General features: G+C 37.8%; 1 protein-coding gene and 1 non-coding gene across 2 annotated transcripts in view; both read right to left on the bottom strand.

Annotated features, from left to right (window-relative positions):
- Positions 1-23,014, bottom strand: part of LOC131833787 (pantetheinase) — a 48,527-nt gene that overhangs the window by 11,570 nt on the left and 13,943 nt on the right. Inside the window, exons 2-7 of the mRNA XM_059177523.1 lie at positions 21,678-21,821; positions 10,656-10,905; positions 9,231-9,361; positions 2,402-2,594; positions 1,283-1,574; positions 488-846 (exon numbers count right to left, since the gene is read on the bottom strand). Coding sequence (XP_059033506.1) covers positions 488-846; positions 1,283-1,574; positions 2,402-2,594; positions 9,231-9,361; positions 10,656-10,868 — 1,188 coding nt within the window. The 5' untranslated portion in view covers positions 10,869-10,905; positions 21,678-21,821. The remainder of the gene's footprint in view (positions 1-487; positions 847-1,282; positions 1,575-2,401; positions 2,595-9,230; positions 9,362-10,655; positions 10,906-21,677; positions 21,822-23,014) is intronic.
- LOC131834960 (U6 spliceosomal RNA) lies at positions 6,648-6,749 on the bottom strand. The gene has a single exon (XR_009355049.1). It is a non-coding gene; the product is annotated as a U6 spliceosomal RNA (small nuclear RNA).

The raw sequence follows: 23,014 nt of genomic DNA, 5'->3' as shown, positions 1-23,014 counted from the left end.
TCCTCTAGTGTTGGGGGCTGTGAGATACCCAAAGCTTTGCAGTAATAAACTATTCTACCACATATCCCAGAGGTAAACCCTATACGTTTCCAAGACATACTTAGTTAATGAAACGAGCTAAGTTTCAGTGAACATATAAAGAAAATGGATAAATTTCTTCAGGCAGGAAATACCAGAGGCTAATCATCCATTAAAATCATCTGTAATTTGATTATCATTTTAAATACAGGTACCGTAAATAAATTTTCTGCCTTTTTTCCAGCCGGTTTAAAATGGACTGACATCTAGGATTTCAAGTTTTAGCAAACATTCAGGAGGCCCAACTAAATTTGAATGTCAAACAAAACAAAACTTTTAGTGTACAGGTATCCTCAAAAGTGAGACATACTTATAATAAAAATAATCCATTGTTTATGTGAAATTAAAATTCAACTAGGTGTCCTGTATTTTATCTGGTTAATTCCCCTGCCACCAAAACGATCATTACCTGCAAATAATATGTCCCTTCGACAATATGTAGTCCATCAAATGCCCCTAGGGCATAAACTTCATCTGTTCTCTTCTCAGACATCTTGTAGCTTAGATGACAGCAGAGTTTTTTCTGACAAACTGTGTAATTTCCCGTGACGCTTGTGAGCTCCAGGAACGTGAATTCATCAAAAAAGGCAGTACCTTTAAATTCCTGATTTCCTGTTGAAAACCCTTTTATACTACTGGCATAAGAAGTCCAATTCACTACAGGGCGGTGTGGGTAAGAATCCAGTTTTGAGAGGAGGAGTTTTCCCTTCTTTGTCTTCATATCATAATGAAATACTTGGGGAGAATCAGGTGCGTAGATGCCACTTCCTGAAAGGGATATTTGAAATGGAAATGAAAAAAGGACTGCATAGTTGTTACTGTTTGTTTTATTTTATTGTTACCATTTACTCTCTCTCTCTAAGCTATCTATGTCATTAATTTCAGTAAAATATAGTGAGAAGGACAATAAGTGAGAGGAAATCCAACAGAGTATGGTACCAAAAAGCCAGTAAGAGAAACTTCCATGTAGGAAGTGGTGAACTTTAGAGGAAAAAAGAAGAAATGTGCATGTAAGTTGAATAAAACTAAATAAATCTACAAAACAATTTAGACTGAGATGGATTCTACAGTATGTCACCAGCTAGATATGCAAAAATTAAGAGTTGGAAAACATTAAAGAGTACATGTTAGCTAGAAAAAAATTACTTTTTCTTTTACTTTTTTGATTACTTAAAGTTTGTAAATCTTAGAGTTTACACATTACCTGTCATTCTGTTTGAGGGGTGATGTATATTGGATGCAAGGAAGTTGACCCCCATGCCCATTGCCCAAGCTGAGTGGAACTGAATTGCTGACAAATGTGGCAAAACATTCATCCATGCTGTTGGGAAGACTATGGTATCCACATGGAAATCTTTCACCAGAGTAACAGCAGGATCATAGAAGAGTATATCAAAGCACGTGAAAATGCCAAATCTTCCAAAGACAGTGTCAAAAGTCACAACCTCAGGCTTCTTGGGTACATTGAATTGATTTTCATTCATGAAAAGGTTGTGCTGTAATAAACAGAAGATGAAGGGAGTAAAATTCTCCTTTCAGAAGCCAGCCTGTGTGTTACTGGGTCTGAAAAAGTGCAAGCCAACATCTCTTAGTGCGAATTTAATCCATGAGCACTGTCTTCACAGGGAAAAAGTGTAAGAGAATCAGAGATTACTATGGCTGATAAGAGCATTTGGCTCAACCTCCACATTTTATAGATATGTCGATGGGAATCCCTATTTATTAAGACCCTCTTGATTAGCAGTAATCACGTCTCGAACAAACCTCATTGGCTATGATACTGCCACTGCGCAAAGCTTTAAGACCCTCTTGAATACTACAAGACATAGAAGTGAAATAGATAACTTCTATTTGCCAAGAACACTTAACTATTTTCTGTGGACAAACAACTTTCTTTGCTCCTTTCTCTTCAAAATCAAGTGTCTGGTGGGTAGTTTCTCCTTCTTGGCTTGACCCATTTGCCAGGGTATGTCTTCAAAAGGACAAGGTCTAAAAGGCAACATTGTATTTCTATACAGGTACCTCCTGCTGATTCTCATACACTTCCAGACACATTCCTGTTTGTAAATGCACAGAAAACCCTTCGATCCTCTTTTACGAGCTTACCATACCTAATCATTACTTTCTATGTATCGTCTCTATTCTGCTTCTAAAGTATGCTTATTATCAACACTAATGATTTTTCCTTCTTGTCCACTTTATTTTGTTAAATATTCAGTAACTGAACTGAATTATTTTGTTATAAATAAAAATTATACAAAATTATAATTATACAAAAATTATTTTGTTATAAATTTTGTTATAAAATTATAAATAATTTTACCTTATGGTAGCGTGCCACCAGTTTTCCTTGGGAATCAAAGACCACATCAGTATTGTATTGGTAATGACCATCAGGGGGACACTGAGAGTCACTGGCATTGCATGGCTTCTTGTCTCCAATATTTGCCACAAGGTAGATAGAGTTGTCCTTGGCCAGACAGCTGAGTCTTTCTTGCACTGGGGTATAGCCAAACCTGATACAGGTTCATTAGAAAAGGAAAGCAAAAATGAAGCTTATCCTTTAATAAAATTCAGAATTATGTTGCCTGAACCTATTATGTGATATACACAAAAATAATTCTAAATAACATCATAGAAGAGAAGGATTAAAACAAGAATAGATTTCAGAGAAAGTACATGCTTGTGGAAATTTGGCTGTAGGAAAACTATTCTAGGATAAGATTCTAAGCCATGTATTTTTTTCATAATAGCATTTAAGATCATTTATAATAATGTATTCACTATGTGTTTATCTTATGTGTGGCACATCTCAGATATTTGGGGGCAATGATACACATCTTCTGTTCACTAACCCTGGCAAAAAAGAGGAATTAAAGAAAAAAATATTTCAAGTGAAAGAGTAACAGGTTGGAATTAGAATTCTGGGAAGATGGCAGAGTAGGAAGCACCAGAAATACATCCCTCCACCCAGACAGTATTTGTACTGGCAGAATCTGATGGATAACTATTTTGAAATCTGGGAGTCTATTTCAAGGCTTCTAAGTTCCAAGGGAAAGCTGGGATGGCAAAACACAGTCAATTTCAGTCAATTTTAGCTCTTAGCTCAACAGTGGCTACCCATGCTTTACCCCACACCCAGGCCCATGCAGACAGCCATGTTGGAGCACCATGCAGGCAGCTTACAAAACCAGGTTGGACTCCAAATATCTGTTCTCTGAATATCAGAGATCTGCGTTCTCATCAATGATAACTGCTTCTGATCATAGAGAGCAAACACGGGGGCAGGCAGCCATTGTTACACTCCAGCACCATCACCACTATATAGTTGCAAGTCCTTCCCCTACTGGCTGAAGTAATTTCTAGAGGAATTAAAGAGCCAGAGGTGCTTCTCTCCTTCTTCCTTAATTTTTCCTTTTCTTTTTCTGAAGTCAGACATTTAAGAACTAAGACATACAAAAGCAATCGTATATATAGGAGAATTTAAAGGTCATCACATGTTCTCAGGGAGACACAGTCTAAGACAATGCTTCAAAAGATCTTAAGTTTACACATCAAGCTTATGCCTAGCACAGAAACAGTATACAGGAATCAAAACAAACAAGCAAGCAAAAGGCAGTAAACCCTGGGGGTATAATTTGACTTTCAGAGTGATCACATTTTCAGATTCAAATATGAACTTATCAACAAAAATAGCATAATATATACAAATAAACAGGAAAGGATAGCCCACTCTAAGGGGGGAAAATAATAAAAAAAAATTAAAAAAGAAAAAACCTGCAGAAACCATCCTAGAGAAAGACCAGATGACAAACCTGGACTAAAGACTAGACTAACGATTAAAAAAACTATCCTAAAGATGCTCAAAGAACTAAAAGCAAATGTGGAAAAAGTCAAGAAGATAATATATGAACAAAATGGAAATATCAATAAGGAGGTGGAAAAACCTAAGAGAAAGCAAAAAGAAATTCTGGAGCTGAAAATTAAAAATGATTAAAATGAAAAATTTACTAGTGGGATTCAAAGATGGATTTGAGCTGAAAGAATCAATAAATTTAAAGTTAAGCCAGTTGAAGTGATCAAGTCAAAAGAAAAGAACAAGAAAAAGATTGAAGTGAACAAGGCCTAAGGGGCCTGTGAGACATCATCAAGTGGAATAATATACAGATTAGAGGAGTCCAAAAAGAGTGAAATAAAGGGTCAGAGAGATTATATGAAGAAATCGTGTCCAAAAATTTTCCAAATTTGAAGACACAAATATATAAAGATTTAAGAAGTTCAATGATCTCCAAGAAAGATGAACTCAAAGACACCCATACCAAGACACATTGCTATCAAACTGTCAAAAGCCAAAGACAAAATAAAAATGTTGAAAGCCACGAGAGGTAAGTGATTCCCCAATAAGATTATCAGCAGTTTTTAATCAGACACTAGAGACCAGAAAGCAGGGGCCAATATATTTGAAGCACTGAAAGAAAAAAGACCTGTCAACTAAGAATATGGTATCCAGCAACACTGTTCAAATATGAGGGAGAAATTAAGATACTCTATGCTAATATCTGACAAAACAGACTTTAAATTAAGAAAAAAGATTATAAGATTTGGGGAAAGACATTATACATTAATAATTCAAAATATAAGAGAACTCTTAAAATTCAACAATAAAAACAATCTGATTTTAAAATGGGCAAAAGACTTGAATAGACTTTTCTCCAAAAAGATAGCCACACAAAGGGCTGATAAGCATATGAAAAGATGCTCAAACTCACTAATCACTAGGGAAATGTAAATCAAAACCACAATGAAATATCACCTCATACCCATTAGAATGTCTATTAAAAAAAACAAAATAGAAAATAGCAAGTGTTGAGGATGTGAAGAAACTGGAACACAAAGGCACTATTGTTGGAAATATAAAAATGATATGGTCAGGAAAAGAACTGCCAGGAAACCAGTTTGGTAGTTCCTCAAAAAATTAAAAATAGAACCATTACATAATTCAGCAGTTACACTTCTGGGTAGATTTCAAAAACCTGAAAGCAGTGTCTTGAAGATATGGATGAAAGATAGCAAATTGTGGCATATTATTCACAGTAGAATATTATTCAACTTAAAAAGGAAGGAAATTCTGACCCATGCCACAACATGAATGAGCTTTGAAGATATTATGCTAAGTGAAATAAATCAATTACAAAAAGTTAAAAAAAAACCATACAATTCCACTTATAAGGTAACTAGAATAGTTATAGTCATCAAATTCATAGATATACAAGGTAATATGATGGCTTCCTGGGGCTGCAGAGATGAGGAAATTGGGAGTTATTGTGTTCTTTCCCCAGCTTTACTGAAATAAAACACTATAACACTGTGTAAGTTCAAAATGTAAAATGTGATGATCTGATACATGTATATTTTAATAATGTTTACCACAATTAGGTTAGCACATTTTTAATTAGTAGAAGTACCATTTTATTGTTCTTATTGTGAGAACATTTAAAATGTACTCCCATTCCAACTTTCAGGTAAACAATACAATATTGTTAAGTCATCATGCTATACATTAGACCTCTAAAATTTATTCCTCTTACTTAGAACTTTATACACTTTGCCCAACTGTGCCTCATTTCCCCCACTACCAGCCCCTGTCAACTACTATTCTCTCTGCTTCTGTAAGCTCAGCATTTTTAGATTCTACATATAAGTGAGATCATACAGTTTTTGTCTTTCTCTGCCTGGATTATTTCACTTAGTTTAATGTTCTCAATGTTCATCTATGTTGTTGCAAATGTCAGTATTTCTTTCTTTCTCACGGCTGAATAAGTTCCATTGAATATATGTATATATCACTTTTTTTTAATCCATTCATCTGTTGGTCATACAGGTTATTTCCATGTCTTGGCTATTTTAAGTAATGCTATAATAAACATAAGGGTGCAGATATCTTTTTTTTCCCCTTTTTAAAAAGATTTTATTTATTTCTTTTTCTCCTTTTTCCCATTTTATTTCTTTTAGTCTTCCAAAATTGTTTATGCACCACATTCAGTGCTCCATGCAATACATGCCCTCCATAATACCCACCATCAGGTTCACCTATTCTCCCCACCCGCCAAAACCCTCAGTTTGTTTCTCAGAGTCCACCGTCTCTCCGTTGGTCTCCCCCTCTGATTTCCCCCAACTCACTTCTCCTCTCCATCTTCCAATGTCCTCTGTGTTATTCCTTGTGCTCCACAAGTAAGTGAAACCATGATACCTGACTCTCTCTGCTTGACTTATCTGACTCAGCATAATCTCTTCCAGTACCATCCATGTTGATATAAAAGTTGGGTATTCATCCTTTCTGATGGAGACATAATACTCCATTGGGGTGCGGATATCTTTCTGAGATAGTATGGCTATGTTCAGACTTTCTATTTCTTCATGATTTGGTCTTGGTAGGTTGCCTGTGTCTAGAAATCCATGGATTTATTTTAAATTGTCCAATTTGTTGTCATATAATTATCCAAAGTAGTCTCTTATGATTTTTTTGTATTTCTGTGGTATCACTTGTAATGTCTCCTCTTTTCATTTCTAGGAATATGGAATGCTTCAGGAATTTGCAAGTCATCATTGTGCAAGAGACATGCTAATCATCTGCATTGCTCCAATTTTAGTATATGTACTGCCAAAATTAGCATAGGTAGAGTTATTGTTTAATGGGCATAGAGTTTGAGTTTTGTCAGACAGACAGTGTTCTGGAAGTGAGGGATGGTGATGGCTGAATTAGCAATACAAATTTAATACCACTGACTATACATTTAAAAATGGTTAAGGTAGTAAACTTTATATTATGTGTATTTCAACACAATAAAAAAAAATAGGAAAAAATACCCTTGGATGTTAAGAAAAGGGAAACCTTGTTCAGGGAACTAGTCAATCTGGTTGGAGCAGAGGCATTGGTAGGTAGAAAAAGCAAAAAGGGAATTTTAAAAGATGCATGTGGGGTCATAAAAGGTAGAGCTCAGCACAAGAAGTTTAAAAAACTTCTTTCAAATTTAAGAGAAAAAGATTTTGAGGAGAGAAGTAACATAATCTGAATTTTCTTTAAGATAATAGGCCATTAGGGTATAGAATGTACTAGAATGATTAAGAGACTAAATGTAGGAAATCATTAAGAAGTTGTTGCATTGGCTCAGATTAAAGGCAACAAGAATTGGGCTAGGGCAGTGCCAGACAGTATGGGAAAATGGAAATACTGGAACACTTGTTAATTGATTTCTTAAATTCTTTTTTTTAAGATTTTATTTATTCATTTGAGAGACAGAGAAAGATGGCGAGAGAGAACACTACATGAGCAGGGGGAATAGGCTGAGAGAGGGAGAAGCAGGGACACCAATCTGAGGCTCAACCACAGGACCTGACTCCAAGATCATGACCTGTGCCAAAGGCAGATGCTTAAGAAATCTGAGTCATCCAGGTGCCTCTGATTTCTTTATTCTTTATCATGTTGACTGTAGTTGTCCCAATAAAGCAATTAAAATGCAATCCTCAAAACTGAAACCCACTACATGTAACATTATAGCTATATTTAATAAACTCTATTGGCACAACCTTTAAGTAATAAATGGTTAATAGCATATAGGTTATTGAAGAATAGCTGAAAAGGGTAAAGTAACTGTTGAATGTATGGAGATTTAGTGCCATCTGCTGGCAATAGTAGTAAAAGCTTTGAGTATCAAATCTACTAATTGGTACAATTAATATAAGCAAAACCATAGCAATTATCTACAAAAACATATCCTTGAAAAAGACCAAGAAGGATGAGAAACTACAAAGAATTATTCTAATGCATTACATAAAAAAATGACTATGATAGTTCCTCTCTCTCATTTGCTTCAATTAATGTCTGAAAGACAGATGTAAACACAACACATCAAACCTTGAAACATATTTAGCCGAAGTCTTTTCAGATCACCACAACTGGCAGAATATATTGGTACATGAAGTATATATTTGGTATTGATATTTCTTAAACATTGATTACATACTTCCCTCCTGTCTCTATTAATCCTGGAAGTGCATCACATATTTAAATATATATATTTAAACTACATTTTTCAGACTGTTTGTTATATCCAGGAAAGATTACAAAAACCTTTGTTAGACCCTGTATGACCTGCTCCTTCATTTCTTCCAAGTCTTTGCTTAGATGTCACCATAAAGACAACTGATGACCAAAAATTAAGGCCCCACGCTGGCTGCCATATCCGCCTATCCTCCTTTTCTCCACAGCATTTACCTTTACTACCTATCATAGATATGTAGATAGATTAATAGATATCTAAACAGATATTATCTTTTTTCTTTATTATCTCCCCACACTAAAATATAATCTCCCAGAAGATAGATTTTTAATGTATTTTGTCCACCTACTGTCCAGAATAGTATCTGTACATAATATGTACACACACACACACACACACACACACACACACACTATGCCTGAGTTTTCACATCCGAGAGACCACCAAGGAGCCAAGCACCGATGCAATCACACAAGAGTTTATTTGACAAGCTTAAGCTTCGGCCCAAGTATACCCAGCACAGCGGAGTAGGGACTTGGACCCTGAACCAGATGACAGTCAGTTTTTAAAGGCAGAGTAGGAGTGGACTCAGCGGTGGGTAAGGACAAAGAGGATGAGGGATGATGTAAGTCCCTGAGGAAGCAAGGTCTCCAGGATCTTGAGGGGCTAGCTATTGTTCCCTCCCTCTCTGCCTGCCTCTCTGTCTACTGTGATCTCTCTCTGTCAAATAAATAAATAAAATCTTAAAAAAAAAAAAAGTCAGAAGACTAGAGTTTGATTCTGGTTCTCCTGCTAACCAACTACCCCTGTAACCCTAAGCAAGTTATGCTATTGTCTCTCCAGATTCCTTCCCTCAATGGAAATATATTCACATAGAATTTGATTATTTCTATGTTACCTTCCAGCACTGATTTCTGTGATTTCACAATTCCTATCACTTTCCTAATAAATGTATCCACAGAAGAAGAAAAATAGAACTATCTTGAACTTAGAGTTGATAGTGGATCTTAGGTGGTGATCTACTAAAAAGTCCTCCCAGGTAAACTAAGTGCATGTTCATGATTGGATTGTCTACTACCTGTTTGGGATTACCTTCTGGGATTAATACAAGGGATCCAGTTGACTTCAGGGTCTGGGATATCCTCCAGGTATGGGTAGATAGTTTCCCTGTTAAAGTTCCAGCCATATATACCATCTTCTGGAGTCACAATAATATCTGCACCCTGTTAAAAATGTAGCTTAATTAAAATATTTCTCGGAGAAGCAAAGAATCCAAGACAGGGTCTGTAAGAGGCCCTGAGGAAGTGGGTGGATGAGCAACTGCCATTAGGCCTTTTTTTTTTCTTTTCCTTTCAATCTTAATCTTTTGTTTTCTATATTTTTAAAATTTATTTTCTTTGCACAATTGCATTGTCTAATTCCACATCACCATTTCTATATAATGTTTCCATTATTTCATAAACATCAAGAGGTTATGGTTATTCACAGGGTTGCTATCCACTGCCGTTGTGAAGCATAAACCCAACTCTTCTTAAAATTGGCCCCCTCCCTGGACTTTGGGTAGATTTTGTACCCGGGTGACATGGAATCGATTTATACTCAAAGTCTCTGTTCTACTTCCTGCTCCACTCCAACCCTCCCTGCTCTGTACCCTGCAAAAGTGATTCTGGTTTCTCAGGAGGAGGGCACTCAGACACTGATTCCCCTTAAAGGTGCCAAGCCCAGAGGTACACCCCAGATGCACCTGGGCACCTTCATATGGGAGAGTCACCCTGAAAGCTGCAGCCTTTAAGAAAATAGTCCTACTAAGGATAAAAAAGAACCTCAGAATTCTTATTAATCTTTAAAATGTTTGTATTGTTTAAGAATATGTATTGGTAGATATCAGTGATATGTATGTAGTCATGACTCATCCCACTTTGCAAAGTCCTCCTCTACACCTGATCTACAAATACCTTGTTTCAATCATATCCATTCAAACCACCCACTTATACCTAACCCTTCATTCAACTCAGGACTTATATGCATTAATATACAGTTAATCTATAATTAGAATGAAGTATGAAGTACATAATACATCTTGTTAAGTAGTTTGCAACTTAACTTTATTTTGATGTTATGAATTAATCCAAAAACCTGTACAAGCTTAGGAGCACAAAAGTGTATCAAGGCTACTGATACTCTGAGCAGAACATCCGGTCTTGACTCATTTGTCCTCCACTCTCCATGTGTAGCAAAATAGAGCAACTAAGTCATTGAATGTACAGCAAGTTCCTCAACGGTCTGTTGCCGCCTTCATGACGATGAAGCCATTCTTTTCTTAACTTGGTCTCATTATTTGGGAGCCCCAGCTATAATAGTTTTGAGAAGGAGATAGGAGTCTGATTGTACAACAAAGTTGTTGGCTACCCTGACACATATGTCTTCCAAAAGTATTAACCAAACCTGATAGGGATCCTGCTTCCTAAGACCCTACCCCTTCTCCTGGTGGAATCCAACACGCCTGAGAGATGGTACCTGATTTGCTGCTGAAGTGACCGCTGCCTCCAAAAGATCCAGATTTTGGCTCATTAATGCTAATGCCACTTCATGGGACACTGGTATCAGGGTGGCATTAGGTAATATCACTGCGTGTTCATAAACAGCTGCAATAAATGTATCCCGGGAGCTGACTCTGAAGACACAGAGAACTGAAACTGCCACATAAGCCAGCAACTTAGAGGTGATCATGCTGAAGTCTGATGACCACTGATGAGCAGAGCAAGTCCTGACATGTACAGAGAGAAAACACAATTAATCATGTGATTTCCTGGACTTTTACTTTATAAATACATTACAAAATCTATTCTAAGCAAGCCTTATGGTATTGCATTGTAGACACAGATGTAAACAAATCTTACATAACAAAGGACTCTTACTGCAAGGATCTGTGAGGATCTAATAAGGATAGGTATGTTTTAGTTTTCTAGGGTTGTTATCACAAGGTGCCCAAAACTGGGCAGTTTGAACAACAAAAATGTATTACCTCATGGTTCTAGAGGCAAGAAGTTTCAGATCAAAGTGTCTGTGGAGTTGGTTCTCCCAGAGGACGGCAAGGGAAGGATCTGTTCAAGACCTCTCTCTCTCTCTCTCTCTCTCTCTGCATAAATGGCTGCCTTTTCCCTGTGTCTGCACATGGCATTCTAATTGTATGCATGTCTGAATCCCAATTTCCCCTTCTTAAAAGGACATGAGTCATATGGTTTAGTGCCCACCTTATTCCAGAATGACCTCATCTTAACTTCTATCTGAAACAATCTTGTTTCCAAATGAGGTCACATTCTAAGATATAGGTGGTTGGGGCCAGAACTGGTATGACCACATTAACTGCCACTGACTAATTGCCAGACACTCTGTGTGGACAAGCTTAAGAGTAAAAATCTTAGGGAGGTCCCAGTATCAGAGAGGCCATCACACTTTTGTGAGCTTTACCTCTAAGAACCCTACAGATCCCCTGGGAGAACAGTGGAGACAAATCCTCTGCATCATGCTTCCTAGAGGGGGAGGGGGAAAATATGCCCAATGTTCTCCTAACAAAAGGAGAGCATTTTGTTCTCCTTAACAAAAGACTGCCTCCAGGGAAACTATTTACTAGAGCCTAATTAACCTGAGGAAAGGGAAGTTTCAAACTGAAACTGCAGCCCTCCTAGCCTTCTTGTCTCAAGTGAGGGAGAACTTGAGAAGCACTAGTGGAGGTCGCAGCCCAGAAGCTCAGGCTCAAGACATGACAGAAATTTAATCACTGGACTAAATAACCCTTCCCCTGTCCTCATGTGTTACCACCTAGTCAATCTATCATTTGTGGCCTATGTAGCATATATTACATCAAGAGAAGGTCTTCAGATGAATAACCAGTTCTTGGAGTAGAACACTATTGGCTGAAACAGTAACTGGTTGGGGACCATCAGTCCCTACTGTGGTACCTGAGCTGTGTCCCCTGATCAGTACTGTCACTGTGTCAGCTTTGCTAAGCCACCTACCAAGAGCCAAACTCCTGAAAGGTAGCCTTTCTGCTCTTACAGAGGAGAGAGCTTGGGGAAATTGTCCTGGTGGGGAAGAAACAATTTCCTTCTACCCTTCAGGACCTTCCAGCTGGTCTAGAGATTAAATTGACATAAGACATATCTACAGGAGAAAACGTAATATTTTATGGAGTGTGCATGGAGGCCCTCAAATGAAGTTGAGACCTAAAGAAATAACCAAAGTGGGCAGTTTTCATACTTTTTAGACAAACAGACAATAGATCTGTGAAGAATCAACAAGTCAAAGAAAACTTAACTTGAGGAGCTTCATTTAGTAAGGAATTCTAAGCAGAGTTTGGGCTGGGGTAATAAATTAATAAAAGTAACAGGGGTTGTTTATATGGCCTTTTTGGCTCTAAATTTTCTGTCTCTGGGGATAAGGATCTCTTTACCTCTCAGTATGGACAGGCTACCTTGCACAGGGAGATTCATTTCATGTTTTCGGGAAACAACATTGGCGGATGGGGTGTCAGAATATTCTTTTTGCATAGGTTGTTTCTTAAGTAACTTTTATTTAAAATAATCAATATGCTAAAGTGTCACATTTTGGGGTGGCCTGCTCTTGGTCCCTATGATTCCCTCCTCTGAAACTTCCAAAGGAAGTTGAGCTGGCAGACTGTTTTATCTCACTTCAGTGGTCTTTTATTTCTGACAATAGGTTAGTTTAATAAAACTCAAGTCAGAAGGCTGTGATGCTTATGTATTTTCAAAGTTAAACCTAGGATTGCATTAATTATATAATAAATAAGAGGCATTTTTATGAAAGCAGAAGAAAAGCAATGGTTAAGATTAGATAAATTATAAAACTGGTTTCTGATTTCTGAGTAGTCAGTGGAGATTTCTAGATGTCAGGCTAAATGCATCTTCAAACTGGGTGAGGGCAGGCAGTGGTAATCTGGAAGACTTTCAGTTTGTACATCAAATGTCTCTGGTGACCCTTCTGCTCCCACAGAACAACAGGCATGAAGATGGTCTATAAATGAGCTGTTATGATTTCACTCAAGTTTACATGAAGTTGTTTGTATTAGTTTGCAAGGCTTCAAGAAAAGGGGAAGTTTATTTATGAATTGATTCCAGTCAAAATTATGGGAAAAAATTGGAGATGATAACTAGGATTTGTGGCCAGACACTGAAGGCACCTAGAAAAAATTAGTTTTGTTTATAAAGAACTGTTTTAGAACCCAATATCCATAAAGGTGTGTTATGAAAACATAATTTTCCTCTTTATAATCACTATCATTCTACCAAAGATAGCCAAATTAAGACTGATTTGTTTATAAAATAAACCAAGGTTGGGGGGAACCAATGTTGGCCTGATTATATATGTAAGTTCAGCAAGAATAGCAACTGATCATATATACTCTTTTAAATCTGCTTTGCTGGAACTTTTTACAGAGAATCTCTACATTGAACTTTTAACAGCCTCTCAAGGTCAGAAGCCAAGCCAAATACTTGCCATCAGACTTTGGCTATAATACCTTTAGATTCGGGTTAATTCCTCTCTGTTGAGATCTGCAAAATAGCCTGAGGTTCCTGCACCTTCCAAGAAGTGATGTCCTTTACCTATAACGTTGCTAGCAACCCCATAAGCAAGGTATTAGGCTGTTTTTTCAAGGGGCCTTATTGGCTCCATATAACCAACATTATTTCCTTAATGCTGTCTGGTCATACCTAAGTTTTTGCAGGTTTCCCTCAAATATGACATGCCAATCAAAGCCTCAGTAATATAATCAATGTTTCCAATTATGTGCTGATACAAGGAGAACAGATTCTTGTTGAATTTATGCAAATGAAAACATTGCCATGAAAATATAAGAATATTCACTGAAAATTCTGGAGGGATAAGACAGAAAGAAAAAGTATTTGTTGAAAAGTTCTTATTTTATCATATTATTGCAGGTCACAATTAGCTTAAGAGGACGTTTGCTTAAATCTGGAAAAATAAAACGTTAAAAGATCAACAATGTTTCAAACAAGAAAGTCATAAAAATTATAATCATCCTAGGGTGCCTCAGTCAGTTAAGCATCTGCCTTCGGCTCAGGTCATGACCTCAGGGTCCTGGGATCGAGCCCTGCAATGGGCTCCTTACTCAGTGGAGAGCCTGCTTCTCCCTCTGCTCCTCCCCTACTCCACTCTCTCTCCCTCTCTCTCTCTCTCTCTCTCTCTCTCAAACAAATAAGTAAATCTTTTAAAAAATTATAATTGTTCTCAGTTCATTTAGTCTCATGTTATTAATCTTTTTTCTGCTTGAATCTGGTTTTTCTACTAGTTCCAGAAATTCTTAACAAATTTAGTCTTATGATCTTAAGGTTTCAGAAACCTATACTCAAGGTTCTTTCTCATTGAGGAAGAAACACAGTTGCAGGAAGCTTTTGTAAAAGCATCTGAGTAAAAGTGTAACTGTCTACGAATGACAAAGGACTTTAAAAATGCCCATGATTAAAAATCTGATTAAAATTCATTACAATGTAATTGACAAGGAAATTTGGTTATTTTTGTGACACTTAACATTTTAAGATAACAACATACCAGGACATATCAAATTTCTAGAAGTTTCATACAATTTCCAGAATAGTTACTTTAATAGCATATATCTACACAAATATAAGACAGTTTAGTAATATTTGTTTGACAATACTTCCCATGTAATTTCACATACCAAACAAGCCTAATTTCTCTCTTTAACAATGAGAAAAAAAATCACTGAAATGTTCCAAGGGCCCTGTGGAACATTTCAGTTAGATTGCAGGCAAAAGACTTTATTTTAGAATTTGATTTTGGGGGGGTTTGGGAGAAGGGGGTGGTATTATGGACATTGGGGAGGGTATGTGCTTTGGTAAGTGCTGTGAAGTGTGTAAACCTGGTGATTCACAGACATGTACCCCTGGGGATAAAAATATATGTTTATAAAAAATAAAAAATTATATTAAAAAAAAATGAATCTTGGAACACTGAAAAAAAATAAAATTATAATATTAAATAAAAAAAAAAAAAAAAGAATTTGATTTTGGGAGGCACCTGGCTGGCTCAATTGGAAGAATATGTGACTCTTGACTTTGGGGTGATGAGTTCAAGTCCCATGTTGGGTGTAGAGATTACTTAAATATAAGACCATTAAGAAAATTCAATTATAGGAAATATGTCAAAAACATCAAAAGTTTCAAGCATTAATTAAAGAAGGATCACATGGGGCACCTGGGTGGTTCAGTGGGTTAAGCCTCTGCCTTTGGCTTGGGTCATGATCTCAGGATCCTTGGATTGAGCCCCACATCAGGCTTCTGCTCAGCGGGAAGCCTGCTTCCCCCCCCAACATGACACTCTGCCTTCTGCTCTGCCTACTTGTGATCTCTTTCTCTCTGTCAAATAAATAAATAAAATCTTAAAAAAAAAAAAAAGAAGGATCATAGATTATAAAACTATTAAATGATTTAACCAAAGTGACAATGAGAGGCAAATACAGAAGTTTTCATAGTTGTAAATAAGTCTTAGCTATTTTAATATTAAGAAGACTGTCTTCTTGAATGATCAAAGATTTGATAAAAAACAAAACATAGAATCATTTTCTAGGCAGATTACATAAAAGGTAACGAAAATTTTGTTTGTAATTTCTCATAAAAACCAAACCAATCATCTAAGAAAGTATTTCTTTTAACAGAGAGATAAAACAAATTCTAATTTTCCATCAGTGTTCCTTTGATATTAAAACTCACTTTTTTAAAAAATTTCTTTTCAGCGTAACAGTATTCATTGTTTTTGCAACACACTCAGTGCTCCATGCAATATGTGCCCTCCCTAATACCCACCACCTTGTTCCCCCAACCTCCCATCCCCCGCCCCTTCAAGATCCTCAGGTTGTTTTTCAGGGTCCATAGTCTCTCATGGTTCACCTCCCCTTCCAAATTACCCCAACTCCCTTCTCCTCTCTAACACCCCTTGTCCTCCATGTTATTTGTTATGCTCCACAAATAAGTGAAACCATATGATAATTGACTCTCTCTGCTTGACTTATTTCACTCAGCATAATTCTTCCAGTCCCATCCATGTTGCTACAAAAGTTGGGTATTCATCCTTTCTGATAGAGGTATAATACTCCATAGTGTATATGGACCATATCTCCCTTATCCATTCATCTGTTGAAGGGCATCTTGGTTCTTTCCACAGTTTGGCGACCGTGGCCATTGCTGCTATAAACATTGGAGTACAGATGGCCCTTCTTTTCACTACATCTGTATCTTTGGGGTAAATACCCAGTAGTGCAATTGCAGGGTCATAGGGAAGCTCTATTTTTAATTTCTTGAGGAATCTCCACACTGTTCTCCAAAACCCTCTTTTAAATATACTTATTCTAATCTTAGCTATATATAAAATTATTTTTCAAAGGACATCAGATTTTAAGTTTTCCCTTTTTAAATCACTAGCCTCACTTTAGGAAAACTTATTTTTGCCCTCAACAAAAATGTATTGCCTTTCCTCATACTTTTTCCTACCAGAAACATGCATCAGACAGAGTTATTTCCCTTATAATTTTTAGCAGCTTTAGTCATATGTTAATCACAACTCTTAATCCTTAGAAACTTTAATTTCTAGTGAAGTAGTAGTAAACAACTGTAAGTTGTCTGTTTCTCCAGCATTTTTTAGATTGGCAAATTTAAGGAGATATTTCATAATTTCTAGAAACATATGTTTCTTTTTTTTTTTAAAGATTTTATTTATTCATTTGACAGAGATCACAAGTAGGCAGAGAGGCAGGCAGAGAGAGAGAGGAGGAAGCAGGCTCCCTGCTGAGCAGGGAGCCCTATGCGGGGCTCGATCCCAGGACCCCAGGATCATGACCTGAGCCGAAAGCAGAGGCTTTAACCCACTGAGCCACCCAGGTGCCCCAACATATGTTTCTTCATAGTACAAAAGTTTAATAAAGAACAGAACATGTTTACTAGGAGACTCAAATCTTTAGTTTTGTTAAAGTAATAAGGAAACCACAAGTAGATAAACCTATATTCAGTATTTAATGGTTATTATTTTGTCTATTTAGAAATGACCCAGATACTCAGTGGATTCAACCTAACTCACCACTTAGCAAGACTTCAAGGTTTCAAGTTGCCAAAAAGATGAGGGAAACTATTTTAAAAGTTTACCTAAAAAAACTTTTAAAATTTATATCTAATTTACTTGTTCTTAACAATTATACTTAGATTACCCATAAAAAACTCTGAAATATCAAAGTCAGTTATCCCTCCAAGTCAATTATTTTTTAAAAACAGAGATAGTAGCAGCCTATTTGACTCTAAGTAAGCTGAGACAGAATAAAAGTTTTAGTTTTAAGATTGTAATTTTAGAGACATGTCTATTTTAACTACACTGACAGCCTTAAATTAGCTTTAACAACGAATATTCTCCGAAATCATGTGTTCTTGAAAATAAGCTCTTGCCTTCAAACTGACTAAACAGGGCTCTTTTATGAACTAATTTTAGTACTACCATCCACATGTAGGCAAATCTCACACTTACAACTTATCTATTGTTAAAAAGAAAACCACAGGCCCAATATGGCGTCGCTTAGTTTTAAGGCTCCAAGTCAGTAAACCAAGACTTAATACCTAAATAAACTGCAGTTTCAACTCCCCAGGAATGTAACCTTTAACCAGGCAACATGGCATTTCCTGGTCAGCACAAGAAGTTTATTGACAGACCCCTTCCATTTCCCTTAGGAGGGGCAAATTGCCTACAACAATGGATTCTTTGCTAATAACTGTCTTTTTCCGCTCCATCTCTACCTCTATAAAAGCAGTTCCTTTTCTGTAGCACTTTGGAGTTACTTTCTAATTGTTGGATGGGATGCTGCCCAATTCATGAACTGATTGATAAGCTAATTCAATCTTTAACATTTACTTTGATGGATTTCTCTTATTTAACAATATGGACATACTTACAGATGTAAACAAAGATCCTATAGTTTTTGTTTTGTGGAGAGAACATTATAGGCCTGATTTTTATATACCTTTTCTTGTTCTTTTTTTTTTTTCCTTCTGGTGAGAAACTTTTTTTTCTTTTTGAAGTTTATATTTCAAAGAATGGCTCTTAGGTCCTAGAAAAGGTGGTAGAAAATTTTTACCACAAAGGCACAAAGTACCCAAGTTTTCTCCAAGGTGGACTTTTTGGAACACATTATCCATTAGAGATGCTAGAGTCTGGGCATAGCCCTTTTAGCAATTTGTATTTTTATTCTTTAAGTAAGCTCCACACCCAGCATAAAGCTCATCACTGAGCGTGAACTCATGACCCTGAGATCCATACCTGGGGTGAGATCAGGAGTCTGAAGTGACTGAGCCACCCAGTTGCCCCCTTAGCACTCTGTATTTTTAAAAAGCCCTCTTCTTCCAAAGATACAGATGTAGTGAAAAGAAGGGCCACCTGTACCCCAATGTTTATAGCAGCAATGGCCACGGTCGCCAAACTATGGAAAGAACCAAGATGCCCTTCAACGGACGAATGGATAAGGAAGATGTGGTCCATATACACTATGGAGTATTATGCCTCCATCAGAAAGGACGAATACCCAACTTTTGTAGCAACATGGATGGGACTGGAAGAGATTATGCTGAGTGAAGTAAGTCAAGCAGAGAGAGTCAAGTATCATACGGTTTCACTTATTTGTGGAGCATAACAAATAGCATGGAGGACAAGGGGTGTTAGAGAGGAGAAGGGAATTGGGGTAAATTGGAAGGGGAGGTGAACCATGAGAGACTATGGACTCTGAAAAACCATCTGAGGGTTTTGAAGGGGCTGGGGGCGGGGGGGTGGGAGGTCGGGGTACCAGGTGGTGGGTATTAGAGAGGGCATGGATTACATGGAGCACTGGGTGTGGTACAAAAACAATGAATACTGTTATGCTGAAAATAAAAAATAAATTTTAAAAATGACATTAAAAAAAAAAAAAAGCCCTCTTCCCTTCCCTGCCTTTTTTCTTCAGTTTCAAACAATTGTGGACTGTGTTTTCATTTCAAAGACATGTTGAAATTGTAACTCTAAGGGACAGAGAAAGAATGCAAGTTGTTTTGTTTGCAAATTTAAAGAAATTTGAGATAATTGCTATTTAAAAAACTGTTTCTTTTCTTAGGTACAGGACAGTTCTGTTCCAATATTCGATCTTTTGTAATAGCTATAAAGCATTTAAAGAGGAATAGGCAAGGTTTTGCCTAAGGTAAAAATAGGTGGGCTTTGACTTGTTTTTAGAGTTTATTTCTAGTTTTGTTTTTTGGGATTTGTAAGACAAAGACAGTTGCCTTTAATTCCCCCAAAGATCATGGATTGCAACCTGAATATCAAGGGATGGATTTGCCTAACTAAACTTTATATATGTATATATACCAGGGATATTTTTAACTAAAACAGGAATCAAGAGCTTTATGCCTTGATAAACTCTGTATAAAGTGTTTTAATAAAAGCTTTTTTTCTAAGTACGTAATTTAACCTTGGACTTTTTTGATATTAGGTCCTTAGATAAGTCTTCCACTGATTAATTGCAGGAGGGCCTAGGAGAAATTCTGGTCATCAGCTTCCTCTGTGAAGTGGGGCTGTGTCCTGGGGCCCTTCTGTCTTGCCTCATACCCATAGCATAATCAGAAGCTGAAAGAACCTTCCCTTAGCTGCCAGTCAAGTTCTCTTTCAGTGAGCTTGTGAATAGCCATCAACCTTTCTAATTCCTCTAAATTTGGTAGGCATCTTTTGAAAGTGGAGGAAAAGGGGCTTTATAATTTACAAGATCTGCTGCTGTTCAAGGGACATGAATTTTCTGTGAGTTGGGGGCAGGCTGGGGGAGTGCACAGTTCTAAGCTACATCTGCCAAGGTCATTGCATAGAAATGCCTAAGGTTGGCAAAACCTGATTACAGCAAAGCAAACCCCACTGTCTGTCCCAGGTTCTTATGCTAAATTCACTTTTTGGCCTCTAGCATTTATAAGAGTAGTTTGTATACTTTGAACTTGAGATTAAGCCGGAGTACTGTACAAAAAATCTTGTAGGGAAAGAGAAGTTAAAACCAAGAGATGGGGGACACCTGGGTGGCTCAGTTGGTTAAGCGGCTGCCTTCAGCTCAGGTCATGATCCCAGCGTCCTGGGATCGAGTCCCACATCGGGCTCCTTGCTGGGCAGGGAGCCTGCTTCTCCCTCTGCTTCTGCCTGCCTCTTTGAAAAAAAAAAAAAAAAAAAAAAAAAAAAAAAAAAAAACGAGAGATGGGGTCAGATTTGAGGAAGAGAAATCTACAATGGATGTAGATATTAATTTTTGTCTTGAGTCTGAGTCTGTTCTTTTATCTTGTCAAGGATAGCCTTATACTAATAAGACAATTAGCCAATTTTAAATTTTTTTTAAAGATTTCATTTGTCAGAGAGAGAGAGAGTGCACAAGCAGGGGGAGTAGCAGGCAGAGAGAAGCAGGCAAGCTCCCGGCTGAGCAAGAAGCCTAATGCAGGACTCCATCCCAAGACACCAGGATCATGACCTGAGACAAAGGCATACACTTAACCAACTGAGCCAAAGGCAGACACTTAACCGACTGAGCCACCTAGGCAATCCTTAATTTAGCTAATTTCAAGGATCCATCCTCTGGCCATGATGAATAGGATTTTGTTATTAATGTCAATTCACAACCACTCAAACCAATAAGCCTTTTTATGGTTTGACCAAAGATACAAGAGATGTCCCTAGAGAGGGCATAGTTGATGAAGCCCCCATGATCTAACAGTCTACTTCCAAGAATAGTCTAAGGAAGCAAAGACCGTCAGGGACAGGTGGGAGGAATGACGTGGTATTATTAGGTTGTCTCCAGTCTCCCACAAAGGTACGAAGCTTCCAGTTGCAGACTCACCAATCTGTGACAGGAGGCAGGTGCTACTGGAATGGGATTTTTCTAGCACTCACAAGCAATGAAGATTGAGACGACCAAGGCCCTTACAGTCTAGGACTTCTTAGGACAAACCCCCCTGAGAGCCGGCTCACCTGGGCAAAGAGAAGGCTGCCACCAAAGAGCACCCCAGTAAATGCACCTTCCAGATGGCTGAGACCAGAGGAAATGTTCTCACTGGTCACAAAGCCAAGCTCTTAGGACAGAGAACACGATAAAAGGAAAAACCTCATCTAGTCTTTACACAGGGGACCCACAGCGAAGTATGAAGTATGTCCACACAGACACTGTCTGATGTGAGCCATGAACGCTACGCTTTATGGATTTACTCCCCTTTTGTGACAAAAGACACAGACAAAGGAAAACAAAGACCATCTCTGGAAGGAAACGGATCACTTAGCAAACCGTGCTCTACCAAACTTTTTTCTGAGAGTCGCTAAGCCAAAGGAACTAGTTCCACAAATATTTTCTCCTGCTAATTTAACTTGAGAGAAAGAGTAAAGGACTGTCATCATTCTCACTCCACCAGACCTCACAGACAGATTCAGGGAGGCCGACATGGTAAGAAATCTTACCTTCTGCCAGCCGTATGTCAGTTCTCCCAAGATCTTGAAACTATGGAAACTTCAGAGCAAATATCCAGCGGAAGTTGATCCCACTGGTCACGCCAACTGGAGGGGATGAACCAACTCCTGTGTTCCCAAGGATTTCCAGCTGGTCTAGGAATTAAATGGACATGAGACAGAGTAACAGGAGGGGGAAAAAAAAGTTTTATTACTTGCACACAGAGACAGGGTAATGACACTGAGACCTAAAAAAATGACCAATGGAGGAAGTTGTTACACTTTTTAGACAAAGAAGCAATAAATCTGTGAGGAATTGACAGGACAAAGAAAACTTAACTTGGGAAGCTTCAGTTAGTAAGGAATTGTAAACAGAATGTGGGCTGCAGTAGTAAATTTAAAAAGGTAGCAAGGGTTGTTTATATAGCCTTTTTGACTCTAAACTTCCTATGCCTCGTAATAAGAATCTCTTTATCTCCTGGTACAGATTGGCCACTTTTTATACAAGAGATTTATTTATTTTTTTCTGAAGATAAAGAAGTCAGTGTTTTGGTTTTTTTTTTTAAGACTTTTAAAAAAGATTTTATTTATTTGAGATAGAGTGAGAGTGTGAGAGAGAGAGAGAAAGAGAGCACAAGCAGGGGGAGTGGCAGGCAGAGGGAGAAGTAGGCTCTCCACTGAGCAGGGAGCCTGATCCAAGACTTGATCCCTGGACCCTGGGATCATGACCTGAGCTGAAGGCAGATGTCTAACCAACTAAGCCCTCCAGGTACCCAGAAGTCAGTGTTCTTTTTGCATTGGCTGTTTCTTTCTTTCTTTCTTTCTTTTTTTTAAAGATATTATTTATTTGACAGAGGCACAGGGAGAGAGGGAACACAAGCAGGGGGAGTGGGAGAGGGAGAGGCAGAGCAGGGAGCCCAATGAAGGACTTGACCCCGGGATCCTGGGATCATGACCTGAGCCAAAGGCAGACACTTAACCAACTGAGCCACCCAGGCGCCCTACATCATCTATTTCTTAAGTCATTTTAGTTTAAAATAATCAATATGCCAAAGTGGCACATTTTGGAATGGCCCTTGACCAAAACAAATCTTTTATGTGGAGAGAAGCCTTGATTAATACCACCAAATTCTGCAAGGATGGAGGGATTGCCTCTGTAGAGGGAAAGTACGACATCCCACTACCTGGAGTCGGAAGGAGACCCACAGCAGCAGGACCATTCGCTACCAGCACCCAGGTAGCAGGCCCCAAAAGGAAATCATACCTCATCCAAGTGGAAAGAACCAAAAACAAGGGAAAGGAGGGAGAGCAAAGACTGAATGGGGTGGGCATTGCCTCTCATACTTCTC

Source organism: Mustela lutreola, chromosome 6, assembly GCF_030435805.1.
Source record: "Mustela lutreola isolate mMusLut2 chromosome 6, mMusLut2.pri, whole genome shotgun sequence".
In the NCBI taxonomy this organism is placed as follows: domain Eukaryota; kingdom Metazoa; phylum Chordata; class Mammalia; order Carnivora; family Mustelidae; genus Mustela; species Mustela lutreola.
Note: the sequence above shows the minus strand (reverse complement) of the source record. Positions and strands in the feature narration are given on the sequence as shown.